At 38.4% G+C, this 25,146-nt stretch overlaps 1 protein-coding gene across 6 annotated transcripts; it reads left to right on the plus strand.

Annotated features, from left to right (window-relative positions):
* On the plus strand, window positions 1–25,146 carry Cxxc4 (CXXC finger protein 4). 6 transcript variants are annotated; one of them, XR_013110132.1, is made up of 5 exons: window positions 1–230; window positions 356–431; window positions 2,916–4,253; window positions 5,532–5,843; window positions 20,916–25,140. XR_013110132.1 is itself a non-coding variant. In XM_076933274.1 (4 exons), the coding sequence occupies exons 3-4, from the start codon at window positions 3,204–3,206 to the stop codon at window positions 20,958–20,960; spliced, it is 1,095 nt and encodes a 364-aa protein (XP_076789389.1). In that variant the 5' UTR covers window positions 3–230; window positions 356–431; window positions 2,916–3,203; the 3' UTR covers window positions 20,961–25,133. The 6 variants fall into 6 exon arrangements, 1 of the variants encoding a protein (XP_076789389.1); XR_013110128.1 differs by having other exon boundaries at window positions 2,916–5,843; window positions 20,916–25,146; XR_013110129.1 differs by having other exon boundaries at window positions 2,944–5,843; window positions 20,916–25,146.

Below are 25,146 nucleotides of genomic sequence, written 5' to 3' on the forward strand. Positions count from 1 at the left end.
AGAGACTCCCCGGCTCCCTCCCTCCCTCCCTCGCACACAGCGACTGGAGACGGACCGGGAGCAACGCGCTGGGAAGAGCAGAGACCACCGACAACAGCCCCGCGCTCTCCCACACACGCTCACACTCGGCGCTTTCCTCTCCACCCCCACCTCCTCCTCCTTCCACCCCCTCCACTAACACCATCTCCTCCTCCTCCTCTCTGCAACAAGAAAAAAAAAGCCATTTACAGGTATTTTTTTTCATCCGCATATTTATTTACCCCACCCCCCCCATTCCCAACAGTTTGTTTACAAGTATTAAAGTTGTAATTGGGAGCTGCCAAGACACATCTGGATTTGTGTTTCTTTGTGTTAGGGGGTGATGTGCAACTAATTAAAGGCAGACTGGCAGCGTCTGCAAATTCTAAGGCTCCCCAAATAAAAAGAGACTGGTAAGTGATTGTTCTTTCTCTTCCTCTGGCTTCCCCCCCCCCCCTCTCTTTCTCTCTTAAATGTTTGCTGTCCGGTGGGATTGTAAAAGTAGATTAATGCTGGACTCCAGCAATAAAAACCGTGACTGTATTAATTAATTAATTAATCTGCACCGGCCCCTCCTCCTGAATGTTAAATATGACCTTTGATCTCCATGTCTCTGGTAGATCAGACATACAGTATTAGGCATGTACAGTCACATTGTTCAGAGGCAAAGCAGGATCATGAAGTATGGATGTTTAATTTAGCTTTGGTATTAGAACTAGAGTTATTGGTGTGTGTTTTATTTTGTTGCTAAATAAAAGCCAAACAATAGCTGTGGCTTAGGTACCTTTTTTCATGCTCCAGGGATGCATTGATTAAACAATAATGACCTGGATGCTGGGCACAATCATTTTCTACAGTTTCTGGTGGCATTGAACCTAGAGGTGGGAGGGGGGGAGGTGGTAGCAATTGGAGAAGCAAGGACAGCTTGTTTGGAAACACCATGCTACGACTCTGAAAAGGGGATATTAAATCCTTTCTTTATTTGGAACAAGGTCAAAAGACTAAAATGTTAGTGTTCCCTCCACTCAGTGGGATGATGCCTATTGCATGGTTGGCGTAACTAGTTTCTAGTGACTAGCAGTTATTATGATCTTGCATCTTCAATGTGATTCCCAGAAACTGAAGCTGTATGTGTATTCTTACTGTGTTTTTTTCCCTAAACCCTGGTAAAGATCAGGACTATTTAGCCAGGAGGATTTGGGGACACCTTTGTATTGTCATCAGGCCTCAGAAGGGAGCAGCTTTTCCTAATGGAAACCACAGAGGTGGCTCCTGAGTGATTAGGGACTTGCTGGGATTGAAGGATGCCTGCTAGCCTCTCATCCAGCTGGAGGGAGGTTCCTTATCTTGATGTACTTTGCCTAATAGGGATTTGTTTACATGAACCCCCCCTTTTTTAGGGTGCCTCATCGTAGATCTTGAAGTTTTTGAATTTGGAGTTTGGACCTAATGGTTCATTAATCTAATTATGAGCATAATTACTATAATTGATATGCATTTGAAACTCTGAAATTTTGAGACGGAAACTACTAGGCCCTCAGTTTTAATTCCCTGAACTCCACCTTCCACACCAGTGTCTAGGCTTTAGAAGATGCCAGAGAAAGGTACTCTGGCCAAAAATAAAAAAATAAAAAAAAATAGGGAAACAAAGAAACTGTTTTTGTAAGGTGAATATACATTTTACATCTTTGTTTTAAATCTTAAAAGGCTGTGGTGTACCTCTCATCCTTATTAAACAAGCAAAATCCCTCTTCCTAAAGCTTAATGATAGCCTGTAAGCAAAGAGAGAGATGCAAATACCCAGTTACCATTAAACTTTCCTCTTTAAAAAATGGCAAAAAGAAAAAAAAATCTTAATGGTTCTTTGGATAAACAGCACCCGAAGGGATCTTCCCTCTCTTTATGCAGAAATCAGTGCAGGTGAAGGATTTTTTTTTTTTTTTTAAAGTCCCTTGCTTTCTTCTTTTCTTGGGAAGACACAGCAATCTCCATTAGAAATGATTGGGTATATTCTTATAGGAGCAGCAGACACTTAGTTCTGAGCCTGTGACGTTGCTTGTATTTGAGATCTATCTATATATTTATATCTATCATCTATCTTTCTATACCCACCTACCTATATTCAATCTTTCTTTCTCTCCTCCCTTTTTAAAACAAGTAATACACCACCTTCTTGACCCTGCCACCAAATGGCTTGTACAATTGAGACCTGTCCTTGGTCCATTGAATTAAGACCCTAACAGAGCCAGCTGTGCTGGGATTCAAACTAATGACAGCAGACACAGAAGGACACTGTGGCAGCTGGTAGTTTCCCCCCACACCCCCACCCCCGCCTCTTTGGTTCAGATTGTATGTGGGCAGTCTTGTAGCTCTCAGTTGTATTGTGTTTGCTTACAGTTTATGCTCGGATGTATTGTAGACTTTCTCAGTACTTCATTTGCTAATTTCCGGTTCGTTTTCCTCATAGGGCCATAGCTGTTTCTACTTTACAGCATTTGCATGCCTAGGCAGCACTTGTTCACACATTTCATAATGTTTAAATGCCCTCTGCTTATAGGTAGTATCGCCCTCCCACCCCTGATTTGCATGTCTTTAGCACTCCAATTGCCCTTTTCCCTCGGCATTTGTCACCCCCCATCTTTCCTCTTTCCCTGGGTACTCTAGCTATTAATACATTTTTTTCTCAGGAGGGTTACAAGAATAGGGGGGGAGGAGCTGTGTGGTGTGCTGCCGGGAGGGAGCAGGACTTAGGAGTATGGGGGGGGGACGAGGGGGGTCACGTCTTGATGATTGTTATGCAAACGACCCGACTAGAAAACGTGGGAGCTTTCTGTGGTGTCTGCGGTGGGGTAGCGAGGGCGGCTGTTTATTTATTTTAATTTTTTCTCCTCCTGCAGCTCGTTGAAACGACTTTCTTTATTTTAGTTGTAACAGTTGGAGGATAATGCAAAGGAAGACTCTGCTGCCTGGGAATTCACCGTCTGTGGACATGCGCCCCAGAGAGGACTAGAGAAGCCCTCACCTTGCTCTCCCCACCCGGATCTCACTTTCCTGCACGGCCCGGCCCGTACCTCGACCCCACCATCACCCGCTTCCCTCCCCCCCACCTCTCCCCCTTTCCCACCCAGGTGTCGGACCAGGCGGTCCCCACTTCCACCCTGCACCCCTTCTTCCCCCCCTGCACCATGAACACCAATGTCTGCGTGGAGCCCGGGCCGAGCCCGGAGGCCCCGGGCTTGCCCAAGGAAAGCCACCTGCCCGAGGGGGCCCTGAACAGCCTTGTGGATTACAACTCGGAGATGGAGCGTTACCGCTCCTTTGCCACCTCCTTCTACAAGACCAACGGGGGCGCCTTCCCGCAGGCAGCCAAGATCGCGCGCATCACCACCCCCATCTTTCCCAGCAGCGCCGCCGCCGCCGCGGCCGCCGCGCGCATCGGCATGTCCCCGTGGAACTGCGACAACGCGGCCACCGCCGCCGCCACCGCGATGCTCTGGGGTAGCGGGGGCGGCGGCGGAGGCGGTGGGGGCGGGGGTGGGGGCGGCGGGGCCGGCAGGAAATCCTCCTCAGCCGCCGCCTCCTCCTCCGCCTCCTCCTCGGCGATCCTCCCCGCCGCCGGCGGTGGCGGTGGCGGTGGCGGCGGTGGCAGCGGCGGAGGCGGCGGCGGCGGCGGCAGGACCAGCATGCACCACCGGAACGACTCCCAGCGGTTGGGGAAGGCTGGCTGTCCGCCAGAGCCGTCGTTGCAAATGGCAAATACTAATTTCCTCTCCACCTTATCCCCCGAACACTGCAGACCTTTGGCGGGGGAATGCATGAACAAGCTCAAATGCGGCGCTGCTGAAGCAGAGATAATGAATCTCCCCGAGCGGGTGGGGACTTTTTCCGCTATCCCGGCTTTAGGGGGCATCTCATTACCTCCAGGGGTCATCGTCATGACAGCCCTTCACTCCCCCGCAGCAGCCTCAGCAGCCGTCACAGACAGTGCGTTTCAAATTGCCAATCTGGCAGACTGCCCGCAGAATCATTCCTCCTCCTCCTCGTCCTCCTCGGGGGGAGCTAGCGGAGCCAACCCGGCCAAGAAGAAGAGGAAAAGGTGTGGGGTCTGCGTGCCCTGCAAGAGGCTCATCAACTGTGGCGTCTGCAGCAGTTGCAGGAACCGCAAAACGGGACACCAGATCTGCAAATTTAGAAAATGTGAAGAGCTAAAGAAAAAACCTGGCACTTCGCTAGAGGTCAGAGGAGATGATTTCTTGTTTCCCAGTCTTGCCCCCTCCCTCCTCACTCCCCTGCCCTCTCCCCCACAGGGTTTCTTGTCTGGCTTCAAGACGCAGCATCCCCTTTTCTGAAGCTTCTTGCAGGTTGAAGCATACTGACATAGGTGGTTTGCAGAGGACATGGCCTCTATATCACCCTCCCAGCTGCACTTCACTCGGAACCGCCCTTGGGCTAGAGAGTGCCCCTCCTTTTTCTATCTCTGGAAAAAAAAAAAATGCAATTGGTCTAAGAATCCGAAGTTTTGCATCTGAGTATGCTTAATTTTCCCTTGCTGTTTTAAACTGCTTCATCAGGAAACCCCTAAAACAAAAAACTCTGCCCAAAATATTGAACATTTATCATTCATATATACATATATATAGGCCCAGACATAACACTACACATGTGGTACACAACTCACAGTAAATGCATACATATATGTATATACCATCTTTGTGTGTGTGTGTGTGTGTGTGTGTGTGTGTGTGTGTGTGTGGTTTGAAATGCCTGGATTCAAAGGGGGATTTTAATTCTAGAATAATTTTCTCCTAAGCCTAACAGAATGTTTTTGTTTCCTGTTTTATTTTTTGCCTTCCTGATAATTTTTTGAGCCAGCAGAGAGAGTATAGGGAGCTGATAGTCACCAGCCATTTTTGAGATGTGACTTTGAGTAAAATGGTAATTATTTACTAGTATTGCTAATGGGGAGCTTAATTTTAAAATAATTTATGTAGTTCCAGGAAAACCCGGTTAGTTTTGTTGTTGTTTTAGATTTTACATTTCCCTTAGGTTCAGTATCTGACAAAGTGACCATTTTGTGGCTGCAAAATTACTCTAAACATAGGAAGGTTTTGGTTGGTGCCATATATGGTAAATGATATTTTACTTTTCCTGTTGGTCTTTAAAACAGACATTATTCACTAAAGTAATGGTAACATTAGGCTTTTAATTGCATTTCAAATTAAGATTGATGTATGTGATGAACAGTTTATATGATAGCCTAGTCAAAACACAGGAGGAAAAATGAGAAATTACAGGTATATTGTTTTGGTGACATAAGGAAAGGAACTATGGGCAGGTAATCCCAGTCTATGATGAATCTAGAGAGGAAGGCTAGCTGGATAGCTACTTGTGTGGATGTGAGACAGGGCAGTGGGTGTAGTGTTAGGAAAGGTTCTGGGGACTAGACTGTATGTGGAGTGACTGTCACAATCTGTCCTCAGGAATACTTACTTGCACATTCTTTTAAAAATCAGGAACATGACCTAGGGATGCCTTCTTTGAATCACTGAAAATTGGAGATTTAAAGAATAAACATTAAAGTTAAAGATCTTGCTTCTGTTTTGACTACGAAGAAGATGGACCATCTTGGTACAAACCAAGGCCAAGGGACTGGGATTTCCAACGTTAGACTACATATAGACTACAGTTCCATCACAACATTGCATGTATTCCTCCTTATAAAGAAACCAGGTCTTCTTGGGAACTTTAATTGTATCACAGGGTACTTCATTGTTCTTCCTGTGGGCATCTCTGGCCAAGCAAAGATAACAGCAGCTACAGTGCAGGTTTGTGTATTCTCTCAGATGACAAAAAAAAAAAGAAAAGAAAAAAGAAAAGAAAAAGAACTTTTGAACTCTGTTGGGCTTTAACTATAACTTCTCTCAGTCTGGAAGACCATGGGAAATTAAAATTTAGCTTATGATGTGGTGGTTTCCTATGAATGTCTAGTGGATAGGACAGTGTGGCTTCTATTTTCTCTTTGAAAAGTAATCTGTACAGTATAGTTTTGTCTTTGTATATAGTATCAACTTGGTATTGTTATACCTCAGCTTTTGCTACAGTCTCTGGTACCCACCTGTACACCATTGTAGGGAATGTAGTGCAGAGGAGAACTGGATAGTTTTCATCTATTTAGTCAGTAACCACTCCAGAGGAGTTTGCTATGAGTTATAATAGGCTTTCAGCCATGTTTCTATGCTGGTGAGTTCATTTAAACTGGCTTCATATATTTCTCTCTCTCTCTCTCTCTCTCTCTCTCTCTTAATGGTTTCCCACAAACTTTTCAAATTTTTTTGTTCGTAGTTCCAAGCATCATAGAATTATTTTTGTCTCTGAAAATGAGCACGCTCGGAACGTTGTGGCCCCGCAGAAGGTGGGGAGAGGGTGAGAGAGTCCACATTTCGCACTTTGGGTGTTTTTCTGAGTGAGGGTTTCTTCTACATACCAGGGCATGGGTTACGTTCAGGGCCATAACAACTCATGAAATACTACTGGGCAGAACAAAAGAAAAAAAAAGCTTTCTAAATTGCCTGAGTGTCTATCCAGGTCCTGAATAAAGTCATTGCAGTGTGATAACCTCAAACCCACATGGCGCCTCAAGCGCTCTTGTAGGAAACTTCCAGGGTTGGTGTATCAGGTGGCAGATCTTAAACGACTGAACCAAAGCTGAAAAGTGCCCCTGCTGATCTGGTTTCCCATCTCTGATTTGGTCCATTAGTATGTCAGGAGATGTTTTTGAGAGTGAGTGAACTCTTCTCTGAGGTCCAGAAGTTGGATTTCAGTCATAAACTGAGGAGCTCATCCTTGTAGCTTTAACTTGTAGACACAGAAGTCGTTTCCATCTGCAAACCACTGAGAACTCATCTTCCTTAGCACTCCAAACCTATGTGCCTGCCTTCCCTTTGACCCGTCCTTATCTCAGAGAAGACCAGAGGCATAGTCTTTTAGGCTGTGCAAACCGAGGTTAAGAAAGATGCACATAGATATGCGGGGATTTTGCCCACATTCTCTTAAGCCCCTTTCCTAGCTTTTCTTTAAATGTGGCCTTCCCCTGCTTAGTCTCATTTTAAGTGCGACTTATGTTTATAAAAGGCACTCCTTGTTGACATTCAGTATGGCAATACCCATGGAATAGTGTGCGCTCTCTGTTCTCTGTGCTGTGATTTGCATATGTCACTGTCCCTTCATCAATCACTATATTAACAAATAGCCACTAGTTGTTAAAAGGCAGTTGATCCAAATGTGTTGTGATCCTGTGGGACAAAACTTACTTTAAAAATGTATGTCCTTAATTAACACTTAGTTCCTAGATGTATTTAAAATATGACCATGTAGGAGATTATTATGTTATTAAGTTAATACTTGTGTCTCTCGCAGAGGTAATCCTTCAGATTGTATATACACCACCGTTATCTTTTTCCCCATACAAAGATTTAACTTTTTAAAATATCACAATCTAATGTAACTCAAGGGAAAAAGTCCCAGGGGCAAGCCCAGCCTCTTAGTCCCTGAACATTGTTCAGGTGACATGATTGATCTCTGTGGGACAGCATTAGAGACCACACAGATCTGGTTTCTCTCCCATTAGTTGATTTATGGAATTACATTAGTGAAGCTGTGCCTCTGGGAGGTTGCCCTGCCCCCACTCCTGCTCTCTTCCCTGCCACAACTTTATAGAGAAGAGATGGGAAAACTGGAAGGAAAAAAAAAAAACAGTTAAAAGGGTGCTTATGATTTTCATTCTTTTCTCTCACTTAAAAAATAGGAAGCGTGCCGATGTACCAGCCCCCATAATGTTTCTAGAAGCTAGCTTGAGATTCTAAAAGATTTGATGAGAAATATTCTGATATTATCGAATGAAACTAGATAATTTGATTTAGAAAAGTGTTTTAGAAGTGGAGAGAGATAGTGCATATAATTTTTAAGTTCTAAGGACCCCAACCAATGGCAGGTGTGAAATTCTGGATAAAGCACTATGTCTGTAATTTGTGCAGAATGACAGCTACCTGCTGAGAAAATTAATTTGCACATCTAAAGTAGATGCATACCTATCCAATTCATAGCTGTAGAAAGTTAGTAAATAACTGAACACTTCGTAAGGTTTTGAAGTTTAGTGGGTTGTTAAGAAAAGTATATATGCATAAATAAAATATAATAAATCTTTTACATTTTAAGTTAAAACTTTTTCAGTTTGTCATTTCATGTCGTAATTTCAAAATGAGTTTTCAGTTTAACAATTAAAACATGCTGATAGGAATTTTTTTTTAGTTTATTTATTTATTCAATTCACAACCTAATATCAGCCCTTCTTCTGATCAAATAAAGTATCAAATAAACTGTTACTTTTTTGTTATATTAGAATGTAACAACCTGATAATCAAGGGGGAAGACCCAGAGGCTATAAACGATAAGGAAAAGAGCTCAGAAAAGTTTAGTTTTGGTCAGAGATATAAGGCAGTTTCCTCACAAAGACACTGGACTACCCAATCAGCTGCTGTGCCCATTGCTAGATTCAGTTTAAAGGAGTTAATGTTGGTTTTATGTACACCAGAGTTCAAGTTGTACATAATAAATCACTACAACTTCATCTGTTAGATAAAAATATAGTTGCTTATGAAAGTAAGATATTTTTTGCTTCCTAAATGAAACTTATATTCTCATCCATATAAACAGCATGGAAAAATCTAAGCAGTATTTTATGTGGCAATTAGAAGTAGTGAAATAAAATTGAAAACGAATTATAGACTATACCACATGGGATATTTCTTTGAAACTTAGATATCATCAAACAAAAGACAAACCAAAGACAAGAAAAAAATTCAGAAAGACAATTTTAAAAAATTAAATAACATTGAACTTTAGGCTTCGGTTTAATGGGATAAAGGTATTTGGAGAAGAAGATGTTTATTTAGAAGGTCCTAAAAGATTCTTGCCTTGAAGTTTTAATGATTTGATTACTGAATTATTCTTCTGTGTACCATCTATTTTTCTTTTGAATGGGTTTCACAGAGTCAGAATTAAAGACTGATGTAGAACCGTTCCGTTTGGCAAAATGATCTGTAAGACTGGATTTAACATTTCTACCCAGAAGATAGAGAGGGCTGCCATGTTTTTTCCAAGTACTTCTACCATATTGGAAACTGGATATAGTAACTGCTGTGAACCCTGAAACCTTCTTGGGATATTCATTTTGGATATGAAATTAAACATTTACTTATTTTAATAATTCCTAGGACTAGGCTCAAATGTGTTTTTAAGAAGTCGCAACTCCTCTGAAGATCTATTACTCAACCAGAATTAGCTAGGTGATCTGAATATGTAGTTGACCTTTACCAGAAAACAATTTACTTCAATTTTGCATTGAATTGAATTAATAATATAGTGTCATATTCAGTGAATTCCACATAAGCCAGGTGTGTTTCAATTTCTTAAATTATACAAAATACTAAAAAAATTCCTGATTAAGCCATCCAGGGATATCTAGGTAAAGTAATAGGTTGAAGTTAGGATGTATTAAAATATTAAAATTTTCTCCTATTAATAAGTTAATTTATGTAAGCAGAAGTGAGCTCAGAATACTGTGTACAGGGTGGTGATTGGAGGTGTGTTTTTTCAGACACTGGGGAGGATATTAGATGGTTTGAATGGAAGAAGCAGAGCAGTCTGGAAACTGAGTTTTTGTAAACTCAGGAATTTTGTATAGGCTATAAGTGCTGTGGGTATGTGTCTGCATAATTTTGTTTCTTTAGCTCCATTTCAGTGTTTTTGCCTACCTTATACTTATTATTTGGCATTGCTCTGATGTCCTTGGGAGTTCCATGATACCCGTAGAGGGGTGCGAGAGTGATTTTATCCAAGTCATATCTTGTTCTATCCTTTGCAGAGACACCTGCCCCAAAACTGAATTATTCTGCTGGGTAACTGAAAACCCTCCCTCCCTCCAGCAGTGTGTTTTCTGTTTTCTATTGAGTTATGCTGTATCATACTTCACATGTGACAGATATTTAATAATGTCGAGTACTTAGCTCTGCAGGGGTTGGAGGGATCCTAGCAGGCTTGTTAGCTCTAAGTTAAAGCATTATATGGAGGTTTTTTTTTTTTGTTTTTTTTTTTTTTCCTTTGTGTAATTTACAGCCTGTGTCTTAGTCTCCTTTAGGAGCTTGAGAATACATAAGTAGGTATAAGATCAAGCTTGCTGGCTCGCCTTTCCATTTTTCTTAGTATCTATCACAACTGGTTTAATTCAGTTTCTTACTAATGGCAAAACTTTTCATGTAAGTCATATTCATTTTGTATCTATTTTATGTAAAATCAGATATAAAGTATATTCAGGAAATATGATACTAGTTTCCTGGCCTGCCTGCCTGCTTTCCTTCCTTCCTTCTTTCTTTCTTTCCTTTTTTTCTTTCTTCTGTTTTAGTTAAAAAATGCATCGGGGCCATGTCATCACATAGAGAACCTATGAAAAAGGAGATTTTGTCTCAAGCGATATTTAAGACACCAGACAATTCATTGACAGTCTCTACGTGACTTTGTTAAAGAGACTCAATGTGAGGAAAGAGTTAAATGCTTTCCATAAATAACAGTTAGAGAAAGCATTTAGTGCTGGAAAACTGAAATGTATATATTAGCAAACATTACTTAGGTAGAAGATACAGGCATCCATTGAGTATAGATGTGAGACAGGTAAAAATTTGAGCAAAAGGTGAGAGGACCTTAAAGAAATGGAATTCTAACCACAGAAGTAGTTTATCTTTTTAAGTTAAAAAAAAAAAAAAAAGCAACACTAGGATGCTAAACACTCTACAGAAGGACATTAGTCACTATGGAATGTGGATGTTATGGATCCCTTCATCCTTCCAGAAGTTTGAAAGTTTACAGAGGGGAAAACAGGACAAAAGGAAGAAACAGGTGTTCAAGATCTGACTTAACACATCCGGCTTGAGAGTGAGGACTGCGTCTTTCAGTTTAGTGCTGAGTAAATTCTCTGGGGAGGTCTGTGTCCCAGTTGATGTTATTTTGACATATGCCTTCGAAACACTTGGTAGCACAGCTCCAGAGTACAGCTAAAATACTTCCGGGATAAATACTTCCGGGATTAGTAGAGAACAAGATCCCATTTGAGTCTTATCTACATTTAATTTATATCTTAGAGGTCAGTCTAAAAAGTTGCCGAAAGTGTTGAACAGGGAGAAAACTCTCCTGAAAGTGCTATTCCTTGCTCAGCATAGCAGACCATAACTGGATGATTGATAGAAGCATCCGAGGGATAGAGATCAAGTCGGATGAGGAGAGACGATGGCAGATGACTATAGAGCAGGAAGAGTGATGGGCAGTTCTGTGGATTTCAGCAAATTTGGCAAATTCTGAAAAAGACTTATTTTCTCTAAAACTTCCTAAAGTAGAAGGTGATGAGATAACTTTCTTTAAGAAAGAAAACCACTGAAAAGGAATTGTGTGGAACTGGTGGTAATTATCGATGGTGCAACAGTGGTCAAAAAGTTATTGTGCCGGGAAATGCCTGTGCTGTGGAAATGTTTCCGTAGGCTAAGTGATGATTTTAATGGAGTTGAAATAAGGTAAAGGATCAAATAGAAGTTACAGATTGGTGAAAGGTCAGCTGTAAAACTTATTAAATCTTAAATCTACATTTTTACTTTTAGTTCCCAGAAAACAAAAAAGAGAGTGCTGCCTTGTTGCCATACTCAAAGAAATATGTTTTCTATTTGCTGCAAGGCTGCGTTGTGTAGAGTTGGGGATAATTTTGAGTGTGGTGTCTCTCTGGGTTTCTCTCCTGGCATCTCTTCACACCACTATGGATTTGAGTGAGGTGGGGTTCAGTTGAGATTGAAGCTGAGTTTTTCAGACCGCAGATGACAGGTTCTTGGAGTGGTACAGGGCTAGTATATCAGAGGTCCATGAAAGCAGAGTGTTGGCTTCTCCAGAGGACACAAGAAAGTGGAATAAAGTAGAACAGGGCAGAAAATATATGGATGTACCCCAGGCAAGTGGTGCAGGCCACGTGATGGTTTCAGCTGCACTAGGCGAGTACATCAAATGTGTTGTTAGATACTTTCAAATAAAATTCGGAAAGTGCTAGCAATAGCAGTACCTCTATTGAACACGTCTTTCGTGAATAAGGAAATTATATTTGGACGTTTTTTAGTAAGACAAGGAGTAAAATTTACATGTCCTATAAGCAACATGCCTGGATTCTAAGATAGGCTTCTGCCTGTGTTGCGCATTTATAGAGCTGATGAGAGTGTGGCAAAGCACTTGATAAACTAGATTCAGCTAAGCACACCTTTAGGCACAAGCTGCTACTTTCTAACTCTTGAATGCAACTTGAGTAGACACATGGACATGCACACATATAGCTACAGTGTGCCCAGGTTTAAGGAAGCACTTTTCTTTCTTTCCAACTGCCCTCTGTCAATACTTTTATGATTCTCTAACTCAAGGTCTTAGTCCTTTATCCAAGGCTCTTAGTTACTTCTTCTTATGTTCAGTTGCCATCTAAGAAATGAAATAATTATAAATTTGAGAGTTGAACATTTAGACAACTCAAGAAGCAATTGTACACTCGTGGACATGGTCACCTCAGTCTTGTCCTCCATACCTGGATGAGGGACACAGTGACTGCAATGCTACCGGGTGTGGTGCTTCATGTCATATTAAGATTTTTTTTTTTTTTTTGCTGTATTTTGAGATATATGTTATAGGCTCTGAATAAGGGAAAGGGAACATTAGAAGAAACAAAGGATGTACAGAGCAGGGGAGGAGCACACACAGGCTACAGGATGCAGACTGGGAAAGCATTGAACTCTAGGTCGCTCTTGAGTCTGCTCAAATCAGAAATGAATAGCAATTGTTAATGTCTTAGTCTGTGAGAAGATGTCTCAGATGGATCTGGGATCAGGCCCACTAGAAACCAGTCCGACTTCTTTTTCTTCACTCAACACAATGGAAAAATTAGTTCTGGGGAGATTAGCTGAGCTTAGCTTTTTCTTGCCCTTGCTCAATTCTCTCCAGCCTTCCCACTCTACTTTCTTTCCTTTATTTTTTCCTGTTTCAATTTGCTCTTTAAAGATATAAAAGTCAGCTATTCAGTTAGAAACATAGGAAGGCCAAGGTGAGAAGATGAATCCTCAAAATTAACTAATGATGGTGTTTAGGTGACTAAAGACATTTATTTATAAACAACCAAGTATTCAGAGATGTGAGTATAGTTTTAAGGTAGTTATAAGTAAAGCTTCTGGAAAAATACCGAATTACGCATATGGAAAAGATTCCAGAACAACTGTGAAAAGATTGCTTACTATGTATTATAAGCTCATCCCATGGCTCAAGTAATAGGATTGTTGATTTCTTTTAAGAGACAATGTTTGCACAAATATGTAGACAAACTCACGACCATTACCTGAGGGTGAATTTGAACCTATAGACTGGAGTATTTATTGTGGGAACGTGGTGATCCTTTGATGTCAAGGTAGTAGATTCCTTCATACATGTATCATCTTTGTATAAGTGAACCCAAATATACTCTCAGTGACTGAGAGCATATGTAAAAAAAAAAAAAAAAACAAGTTTAATTAAATTAATCATTGCTTTTAGACTTTTTATTTGAAAAATACCTAAGGAAGTCAAAGAGGTCAAAGAATAATTGTGAACAATCCTTGTACTGGTGATTCTCAGTTGAAAGCAACGAGGGGAAGAGACAAGGCAAAGGGAAAGGAGAAAATATTAGGAGCTACACCCGCAAGGCCTTGTGCTGTTCCTTGAAGCAGGAGTCTAGCTAAATGAAGCATGCTGTGATTATATCTAATTGGTGGAACTACCTAGAATAATGTTCTCTGAATTTCTCTGATCAATTTAGGAGCATAAAACCGTCAGGGGATCCTTGGCTGGGTCTCTCTCAGTGGCTGAGTGTTATCCAAGGAGATGTTGGGCAACTCGAAAGTCAGTGACCTCGATCAAAACATTACCTGACTTACACCTTATATAATACCAAAAAAAAAAAAAAAAAAAAAAATACTTCTCCAGGCTCCGTGTCTATAGGAATGAGAACTACCATAAGTAAGACTGGCTGTGGATCGTAATTGTCACTGTTGGGTTTTATTTTAATTGGAAGCTATTGGAATCTAGCTTTGATAACTTAAACATCTTAAGCACTGTAAGTAATCTACCGTTTTCTCATGCTTGTGCAAACATCTCTTCTTGTTTTCAGTAAAAGAGTGGCGAACTTGATAAAAATTCATGGTTGGAACAAAAGTTTATCCCAAGTTTCAAAATTATGAAACAACTTCATCATTTTTTTTAGTAACTATTTTCACCTAGAGGCAATATTGCAGACAGGAATTAGCAGGGCAGCATCAGGGAGAGATTGAATTATTAAACTTTTGAGAGAGAGAGAACGAGACAGGAGAGAGAGAGAGAGAGAGAGAGAGAGAGAGAGAGAGAGAGAGAGAGAGAAAATATATTCAGATCCTAAAGCCAGATATATTTACATGTACCTATACTTGCTTGCAATACAAGCTTGCAGATATATAAGTAACATTCTGCACATTTAGATTATGGACAGTGTAGCATAGATTTCATTAACCTAATTTTTACATATTTATTTCTGTGGGACATAGCTTTATGTAGCCCAGGTTGTCTCACTGTAGCTTGAGATCACCTTGCTCCTCTTGGCTGCACTTCCAAAGAGTGCAATCACAGGTGCTCACCACCATAAGTAAATTTTAGTTTTAATCTCAATGTTACTCTTATATTCCTGCTTACACATAAGATTAAAATTACTGTTTGGAATCATTTTTGTAAAATATTCTTGAAAACTGAAGGTCACTGATAAAAATTACCTATTTCTCTGTAGCTTGTTGCTATAGAAACAGTATTTTTCTGTCCAAGAACACTTTAATCACTAAAACAGCCATATACAATAAGCCTATTTATCTGTTGAGCTGTTGTGGTTTCAAGTATTTTTTTTTTAACCAAATGTAACTACATGTAGCATGTATCAAGATTCAAGTCTAAAGAAGTTGTTTGCATTAGATACCAGGGACAGAACATTCATGTCCTTTGGGTTCATGGTGTCCATGTGTCGTTTTTCTTCCCTCTCTCCTCAAGTACATGTCTCAGCTCTATTCCCACGTGCAATTTAATTCCCTTGTAGTGTGGTTTCTAAACGTGTTCTGTTTGCAGTTAGCTAGGTTTGCCTTCTGCATCTTACCATCTTGGTGAAGATAGTGAGGATGGTGCCAGAGGAGCAGGTAGGAAGGCGAAGGAAGAGGGTCATTCCCAAGGTAGAGAGAATAACAGGGGCTACTATAGAGAGAGTAACAGAGCCTGAAGATGTCCTGCCTAGCCCTCCACCATCGATCAGAGGACTCTGAGTGTCAGTTTATAATGTCAGATGTCAGTTTAGAAGCCAGGAAGGGGGAATGCACCTTCCAGTCACTGGTTCTGTATTTAGCACGTGTTCTCCTTTAGATATTACCAGTCAGTGGTAATACTATACTTGTTTTTACTTACATCTAAATATTGACCAAAATAAGGCTTTCTTATGTCAAATAGTTATGTGCTAAAGGAATCAATTATGGGAAGAATGCTTCTGATATGTTATGCATTTTACATATATGTATAGTGCATGCAATATAATGTCCTACATCTCCAAGTATATTTTGAAATTAACTAGGAAGATACCACAGGTTTATTGAAAAGCCTGAAGAAGAAAAAGAGATGTAATTTAAAATTAGAATGCTGGGGCAAGTGACAAACATCTGTAATCCCAGCACTCTGCAAGCTGAGGAAGTTTTAGGCCCCAATGAGATATGGTGAGACCCTACTTAAAAATACCAAACAAAAAGAAAAGAAAATGTTAGAAAGTAAAATCATACTCCTATTCATATATTTAGTAGGAGTTATTTTTTTTACTATAAGGTTATTTTTATTTATTAACAGTACATTCCAAGGCATCACATTAATCATTGGTCATAAATTTATGGTTTTCTCATACTTGATAATGTTCTACCTTTATCTTTAGTGACGTAGTAGTAGACTATGCTTTTTACAGTATAACATTTAAAAACAAAGTGTAAAAAAACTTTAGCAAAATCTGTTTCCCTTTCCTGGATATCGCTTTAAACCATAATTAACTATTTAAAGATTTTTATTTATGTATAAACATATGTAAGGTATATGTGCATGGTACTGTGCATGCAATCTAATGTCTCACATCTCCAAGGAGATTTTGAAATTCACTAGGAAGATAGAACATGTTTAATGATGTCTTAATATTATTTTACAAATAACATTAGAAAAAAAGCAATTTTTCATTATCAGGAATCGTTTTGATTTTGTTTACTCAAAACATCAAATCCTAAAGTTGAGAGGTTTTCTTAAAACTATAAAAAGCCACTGTCAAATGCTAGCAGACAACAGTGAGGGTCTGTTGCCTTTTGTATTATTCATTTATGCAATTTTTATTGGAGGGTCTCAGAGATTCATGAAAGTCTTTAAATTGTAGTACCAGTATGTAGATTTAAATAGAGCGAAGATTTCAAAACTCAAGGCATAAGGTGTCCCTGAGTCCTAATTAGTGGCTTTCACAGAAAGTGACATCCCAGAAAGTCCCCAAGGAGGTTTCATTGGCTCTGTGCAACCGGAAATGGCATGAATTTTGGCTGGAAAACACTTTTTTTCCATCACTATATGAAAATCAGAAACTGGTTTGATGATGCAGCTTCTCTTCATTGTCAATAAGAACATGGCACTTTATTTTTTAATCAATGTAAGAATACCATTATTCTCAAATTCTAACTCTTCCAAATCATTGTGTTAGACCTACCCATTTCACAGGGAAAATGTGAAGGCCCTGGGTGAATTATGGAAACCTTTGTTTTTGAAAGTAATGCAAACCAATATTAGCAAAGTATTTATCATTCTCAGGCAAAAATTCTACTGCCATCTTTGTTAACTCAATTTACAGTTTTATGCATTCGATTCATTTTTGGCATTTCAATATCACGATTTATCTTTAATTTGGTCTTTGAAACCTCAGGTGTAACTTCAAGATACTGTTTTGCTGTGTGGCAATGCTGCCACATTCACATTTCTCTGCTGTATCTATTGGCCTAAGTGACCACACTCTACATTCCCATTTCCAGTTTTAGATGCTCTGCTTCCTGTACCCAGGAGGCAAGTTTTCCTTAAGCTGCATATGCTTCCAACAGCAGTGTGCAGATGAATGTTTGACCCTAAGACGCCACCATAACAACGCTCACTCGAGAGGGGTGCCAAAAGTGAAAAACCTTTTTGGATTCTCAGAGCCGAGCTTGAGACTTCTGCCTTACTCGAGGCTGTTTTGTTTGTTATTCCTTATTGAGTTAGCAAAAATTGATACCGTAATCCATTTCGCCAGAGACAATATTTACTGTAAGTTTTCGGGTAAATGTAAAATGCCATTCTGTCCTTGAAGGGCATTCTTGCTTTGAAGCATTACTCAGGGGATAAACACATACCCTTCTTTCAACACTGAAGGTCATTTTCTATCTGGCCTTTGTCCAATGAAATTTTTTTTTGTAGCATGCTTGATAGCAATGTGAGGAAGAGGGACAGTGGCCTGTGGTTGGGACCTGCCGATTTCTCCACAGGCCTCATGGGAGCCAGGCTGCCTTAACAAGATCACCTCAATAGTCTTCATTACCTCCATCCCATTTCCTTCCAAGGGAATCTGGTCTTCCTGTCACTCAGGATAACTATCTCCTGTGAGCTTCACTGAGATCCAGGAAGTCACAGTAATCTTATCAAGAGTGCGATTCCCCAGCTGAGACTTGGAATTTATCTAACTTGGAGGTATCTGCTGAGGGAATCTAATCCCCTGTGTGGAATATGCTGAGCCTCCAAACAATTTACAGTGGTCCCCTTACAAAGATGACCTCCTTAGTTGACAAAGTTAGAAGATATGTGTCCGAATTTGTACAGACTAATTAGAAACCTGTGATTTAACCCAGTGCTTCTATGGAAACAGTTGCTTCTAGATGCTTGGTTGCAAATAACTCAGCCTCACCCTCAAGTAAACTTCGGGCAAGCCTAATGAAGATTGGGTAGAACATTAGGTTTGTGTAGCCTCTAGGACTCTATAAAGAATTTTTTCTAAAGAATTTCTAAAAAAAATTTTTTTTGCTCTCTTTTTAATCCTTAAATGAAATTGAGAGGGAAATTGTAAGTTTCTAGTAAATATTTGATAATTTGAACTAATTGTTACACCGGTGGCTTTTCTAATTATTCTTATGTGGTTCAGGTGATTTCTTAACTAACCTTTTTATTTATTTCTTTTTTCAACTTTATGACTTGAAAGATCTTAATGCAAAGAAAAACCATTTTAAAAAAACTTCTCTGCTTATCTTCTCTATTCCCCTGCCTGAGGATACTTTCTGACCTCAGCACAGTGTACAGTTACATCACAAAAGAACTTCATGGGTGCTATTTTATGGCAGGGCTAGTCACTACAGAAAGCTCTGCTTTGCTTCCTTCATGTCTCCTGTGCGATGGAGCCTTAAGCTTAGCAAACTTTGAGAAAGGAACCATCTTTTCCTTATAATAGTGACCTTTGATTCTAGGTAGCATTTACAAATCTTGCTTTCACTACATACTGCAAATAACATGGAATAGCAGAATGGGAATCAGGAAGAACAAAGTTAGAAAATAGATTCAAAAGCATATCTAAGGCATAAGGGGTTCATCTCATTTAAGAAACGTACTCTGTATTTTTTCTGTTTACCTTCATAAACATATCTGTGTATCAAGATACATGGCTGCATAAGTATATATTTATAAACTTGTTTCCAGTTGGCATCGGAGAGGAAGTTGGCATCTTTGTCATACATACACACATAAATGTGCATATGTATGGATATATATGCACATGTTTATTTTTCATATGTGAATTTGAGCATAGATATATAATTGCATGGATATACTTGGATCTAATGTATCTTGTTAAAAATGACTACATTTATATAAATAAACTTACTTATATAAAATTTATTCTTAGTTGGCATCAGAAAGCAAGGTGGCATCTGGTAGAACATTTCAGTTTTCATTTCCTGTTTTTGCATGTGTGTGTGTGCGCATGCTCACAGCATGCATGAGTGTGTGCATGCACGTGTGTGCACATAGATGTATGTGTGTATGTGTGTATGTGTGTATGTTCGTGTGTGTGCATGTGTGCCACATGAGTGCCTGTTTGTAAATATGAATATTTGAATGGGTGTGTTCCTCATTGCTTTATATAGTTCTTTCAGTAATGATCAAGCAAATGTAACTAGAATTATAGTTATTACATTTATTAGTCAAAAGTTAAATTTAGAAAGTAGTTAAGAACTTTTTCACAAACGAAACCAAATGGTGGAGGCCCAGTATTCACAGTGAGAGAGAAAGAACAAAAGTGATTAACTCATCAGTAAGAGGAGTCAAAACCTAGCAAAACAGGTCCTAGTTTACTGAGAATGGTAGACCTTTTTGTGCTTTGTGAAGGTACAATTTAATTTTTAATATATGCATGCAAATTTGAATTATATAACTTATAGTAAATTAATTTGTCTTAATATTTGATGTTTATGGTTGTTTTTGAGGGCAGTTTTTAAAAGTAATTGTTAGTGCCAATAGTGCCAATGAAATCTACCTTCCAAAACAGTTATTTTATTCACTTACATTTCTTTTTTTTAACAATAAAGGTGATATAGACTTAAGGTCTAGGTCCAAGACAAAGAAAGGCACTTGAAATATAGTAACACACACACAAGAGTATGTGAACAGCATTCTCAAAAGAGAGAAGTCCAAAGTCTGACTTCAGATAATATAGTAGGTTAATGCAGAACTTTATTTTCGATTAACATTATTATGAAAAGAGAATGGCAACTAAATTACTTACGTATGAGAAAGTAAATCAAAGTTAACTTTAATCATTAGAGGATTTTGTAATATAATTTGTAGCATAATTTTTTCATGTGCATTCTAATAGGAAATTCAAGTGCTATGAACATACTCTTAAGAAATATATATTAATATAGAACATATATAATAAAGCTTACTGTATTTTAATATATATCTTAAGAGTATGTACACACACATACACACAAAGTGACTGGCTGGTTGGCAAAATTAATTTAGCATATCAGTTTGCCACCATAAAGAATCACTTCACTCAGCTCTGACATTAACCTTACACAGGTTGCATAAGTATGTATGTACTGCAACTTTGTATATAAAACATCAGGTTATTGTCAGGTGACATGTTTGTTAGCGTAATAGACAGAATAATTCAGTCATAGTCACTTTGGCTGCCTAAAAGACATATATGTATCATATTGAAGATGGCACGCATAGCTGGTTATGATCTTTTACAATTTAAAATAGATAAGTGAAGATAATGAAAGATCTATTTCCTATGTCATGATGTGACTCATCTATACTTAGATGCAAAGATGATCAACTTAAAGTGACATGGTTTTCTATGAGGCAGCCACAGAATTTACATACAGGAACCAGTTGCTCTTCCTGTTGGTTAATGCCTTGAACGTTCTTTCATTGCTACACATATCCCATGATGTACTTCATGTATTTTAAAAATACAATGTGTTTTAGTCATTAGGATCAGTCAATTAGTATTAAACTGAATAATATAATTTTCATATTTTAAGATTAACATCTCTTATTTTATTACATGTTACTATATATGTCCTTATGTTCTGTATGGTTGACTAAAATTATTGCTGAAGTGTAAAGGAGAAAACTCTAATTTTGTATTGACATAGAAAGAAAGCTTAACCTGTTTTTTTGCTCTTTTGTTTTTATAGAGAACACCTGTTCCCAGCGCTGAAGCATTCCGATGGTTCTTTTAAAGCTGTAGTGTATCTTATTTTCAAGGCATTTGGGAATGAAGGGCAAACTAATGTCTTGTTTTAAGAAACCTCTTAGTCCACCATTGAAGAAATTATCCAGAAATTATTTTCATTTTATGTATAGGGATTTCTTCAAAAAAAAAAAAACAAAAAAACCAAAAACAAAAACAAAAAAAAAAACAAGAGGAAAGGAAAACAACATCAACCAAAAGACACATAAAAATGACAGGGAAGCGTGGGGAATTGGCCAGTTAATTTACTTTCAATACACTGATTCTTCCTTTGATGTATTTAGCTATACTAGTGAAGTTGTTGTCTATTTTGAAAGTGGCTGTAAAAAAAATAATAATAAGTTTGGGTAACCCCCGACTGTAAAATCATGTATCTTTGCAAAGTACAATATCTATACTTCATTTTCAAATATATGTGTTTCAGTACTGTAAACTGTACAGATAGCAGCTTGTATTTTGTGTGTTTAGACACAAGGAGACAATCATGTCTGAGCATCTATGGAGATTAACAATTTGTACACAAACAATATGGTTCTTTCTGCAAGTTAAAAATCTGGAGCAATAAATTGTAGCTTTAAATATTTTCGCCAGTTGTTTTTAGAAGCAGAAACAACACCAGTGGTTTTCATGCATCTTTCTGTAGAGTCTTGTTGGCTGGTTTTACAGGACTAAAAGATAATGCCACATCCAGCAATTACCTTCAATTGTGTTGACATAAGAGGGAAAGCTACTATGAAGGTTTCAATTAATCTTTTGAGCACTCTATTAGAGTAGTGGATATGCACTTGCATTGCTTACAAACGAGCTGTACAGAGGGTATACCCCCCAGATATTTAGTGTAGTTGACTTGTTTGGGTTGCACTGTAAGGGGAGTACACTGAATAGTTGGAAAATGCAGAATCAGTTGTATCATTTTTTTTTAATTGAAAAAGTGTGTTTTTAGTCTAATGTTATCAAATCATAGAAAGAGAAACTCATGCTTGACACCATTTTTTTTTACCCCTAGCCATACACAGGTTCTTCAAGCCTTTTTATTCTTTGATTTTTTTTTTTCACTTTGGGGAAGAGTGGGAAAAACCAAAATCAGAAGAGTATTCAAAATGTTTTAATTCCATGTATGACATTGAATGGGCAGGTTTAAAACAATACTCAAATACATTAAAGCCTACTTTAAGGCATGGCTGGGCTTATTTTCAAGTTCAAAATAATCAAGCACATTCATTAAAAGGGAAGCTTTTATTTTTGTTTCTTTATCTTCCTTTCCTCAGTCTCTCAGTTGGACCAGTATTCTTCCCCAGTCTCTCAGTGGAACACCCACTGTTTCCCTTCCCTTTCTTACCACTGGAAGCTTTCTTTTCATGAAGCAAAGCCACAGTGTGAGGAATTTCATAAAAACAAGACAGCCCATCCCCGCCCCCCAGGATGCATTATAGAACCAGGGTTGCTTTACCCTGTAAGATTTGGTTTTCCTAGTACAGTCATGTTTCTCAAATGATGCCTATCTCAGTAAGACAAACACTTTCATTGATTTATTTTAAAATCTAGCCTAAAAGAATCAGTTCCAGGAATAAAACATAGTTTGGGAAAGACACATAGAATAACAAAGTTGCCATGTTACTTACCCCTTTATTCTTTATGCCTGTCAGACAGGTTAACAGAATGAGTAACAAGGAAAACAAGAGAGAATAATAAGCCAGGGAGGACTTTAGAGTCCTCAAAGGCTGGCAGGGGAATATTTTTTAAATCTCATTTTAGATTTTAATGGGAAGAGGGATGACAGTTTTTTTTCTAAAGGCAGGTTAAGTACACCACCATTGGTCACCTGGATGAGAGCAGAGTAGGTTTGTATGATCCCATTCTGACTAACGTGCCTAGCTAGCATACCAGTGCTTAGTCTGCAGAATGGTCAAGCAGCCTTTGTGAGGAAAATGCATTATGTATTACACCCACCTATTGTAAAGAGAGGGATGAAATCATCAAAAGGTAAAATGTGCTGTATATTACTTTTGAGATAGCTTTCTACTCTATATGTATTCTTTACAGTGTTTTAGCTAAAATTTCTGTTTCTGCTATAGGACCAATGAAAGGTGTATGAGTTCTTTATTGTCCCACTGTTTCTCTCTCTCTCTCTCTCTCTCTCTCTCTCTCTCTCTCTCTCTCTCTCTCTCATCTCTGTCTCTCTCTCTCTCTACAATTTTTATTTTACTTTATTCTTATTTTGGACAATTTGTTAGTGAACTATGAGTACATGAAAATTTATTTTCACACTTGAATGGGATGCTTCTCTTGCTTTTGTAAAGAGAAAAAGATTATAAATGAAACAAACTTCTTTTCAGACTGTATTAGGCACACAATAAGGACCTCGTAGCAATGTATGGAAAGTCAAAAACTCAAGGTGGTATTGCATGTCTTGATGTATTTTTCTGTTTGTTTGGTTTTTTGTTTTTTTGTTTTTTTGTTTTAAGACAATGAATCTGTGTATTGTAAATGTGTTGTTTCCCATGGCAATTCATTTATTTTTAATGAAAGGAATCTGTTACTATGATGAACAGTGTGGCCTTTTTTTCTTTAATATTTTCTTACATTTTTATTATTGACACTAATTTCTTTTATGCCACACACTTCTTCTATTTCCCCTTAAACTCAGTTTACAAAGTGTAGGGTACAAATAGAGTTCTTACTGGTGATGGTGAAGAAATTACCCTTCTAGATTCCCTCTAGTTTTTTTTTCTCTCAAGTATCTATGTACCAACAACTTGTAGCCTTAGGGCAGTGAAGGTGTGTGTGTGTGCATTTTCTTTATTCTAAAAATATAAGTGAAACATAGCGTTTAGCAGCTGCTCACTGTGTGTATCATTTTCCATACCAAGGAAATTTAGAATTTAGCAATCAAAATGTAGGTTGTATATATACAACTTTAAAATGACATACCAGATGTTGTTTAAGCTGCTGGGGAGGTCCACATACACAAGGGTCCAGTCTTCAGAGGATGCGATTCCCTGGCAACATTTGAGGGGAGTACAAGAGAACATGTGGGGCTATTGGCACATAGTGTATTCAGCAGATGCTTCCTTTAGCTATTCCTCAGAATACTATAATGCAGACCTCTGTCTTTATTGACTTTCAGACCAAAGTGACTTTCTTTTGGACTCCTCTGGTCCTCATATAAGCAGAGGCACACTCACAAAGTAGTACTGACTCCATCCAGGTTACATAAATAGTAAACATCTTCCTCCAATGTATGGCTATGTAAAATGTCTCCTGGTTGCTTAACCCCAAACCTTCAATTTCATACTAAGTAATCACAGGGAGTGAGAGACAGCGGGCTTGTTATGAATTAATAGTAAGTAATCATGAAAGGAATGGAATGTTCCATCCTTTGTTAGAACTCCTGGCATGGATGTTGTTCAATTAGTGCTAAAGCATATGAAGTCTTTAGTATCAGTAATCAAAGAATGAAAAGAGAGACACAGTTAAATGAAGGCACAAGTCAGGGTCAAATATGTTGAGCAGAAAGCTGTAGTGGGTCTTTGATCATGGTGAGATTCGCAGCGATATCAAACAGTTGGTTCTCATGTAACAGCTAAGTATTTCAGATTTTGTTTTTATTAAATTTGGCATTTCACACTGAGATCTGTATTCCTAGAGAGTAGAACACAGCTACCGTGTTCAGAGGGATTCCGTGCCACAATTGACAAATAGATATTTCAGGACATGGGCCACCAAGTGTACTCCGTCCCCAGTGTCCTCCCGTTCTGAACTGTGCAGTTATCGGTTACATTTTTCTAATAGATATTTGTGTAAAGGTGAATGTAAGCTTGTGCAGTTATTTTAAAAAGCAGTTTTGGAAAACAGTGTATTTATTAAAGAAAAAAATCGCTTATGGGGCATGTACAAAACTGTAAAAAAAATTAAAAATCACTTCAATTTTCCCAGTAAAGTTGTTTTTGTGAAATTTCTGTGTTGTTAAATAAAGGACTTTAGTATTCAAAATATCTCCATTTTTCCATGACAAAATTTTATTTGTGGGATTTAAATTAATAAACTCAGTTCTGAAAATCTAATATTGTTTATGATGTAAAGGTTTTTTATCTTACATAAAATATGCTATTATTGTATTTTTGTCCATCCATATTTATCATCTATATCTATCGATCTGTCTATCTCTCTATCTC

This window comes from Arvicanthis niloticus, chromosome 4 (assembly GCF_011762505.2).
Source record: "Arvicanthis niloticus isolate mArvNil1 chromosome 4, mArvNil1.pat.X, whole genome shotgun sequence".
In the NCBI taxonomy this organism is placed as follows: domain Eukaryota; kingdom Metazoa; phylum Chordata; class Mammalia; order Rodentia; family Muridae; genus Arvicanthis; species Arvicanthis niloticus.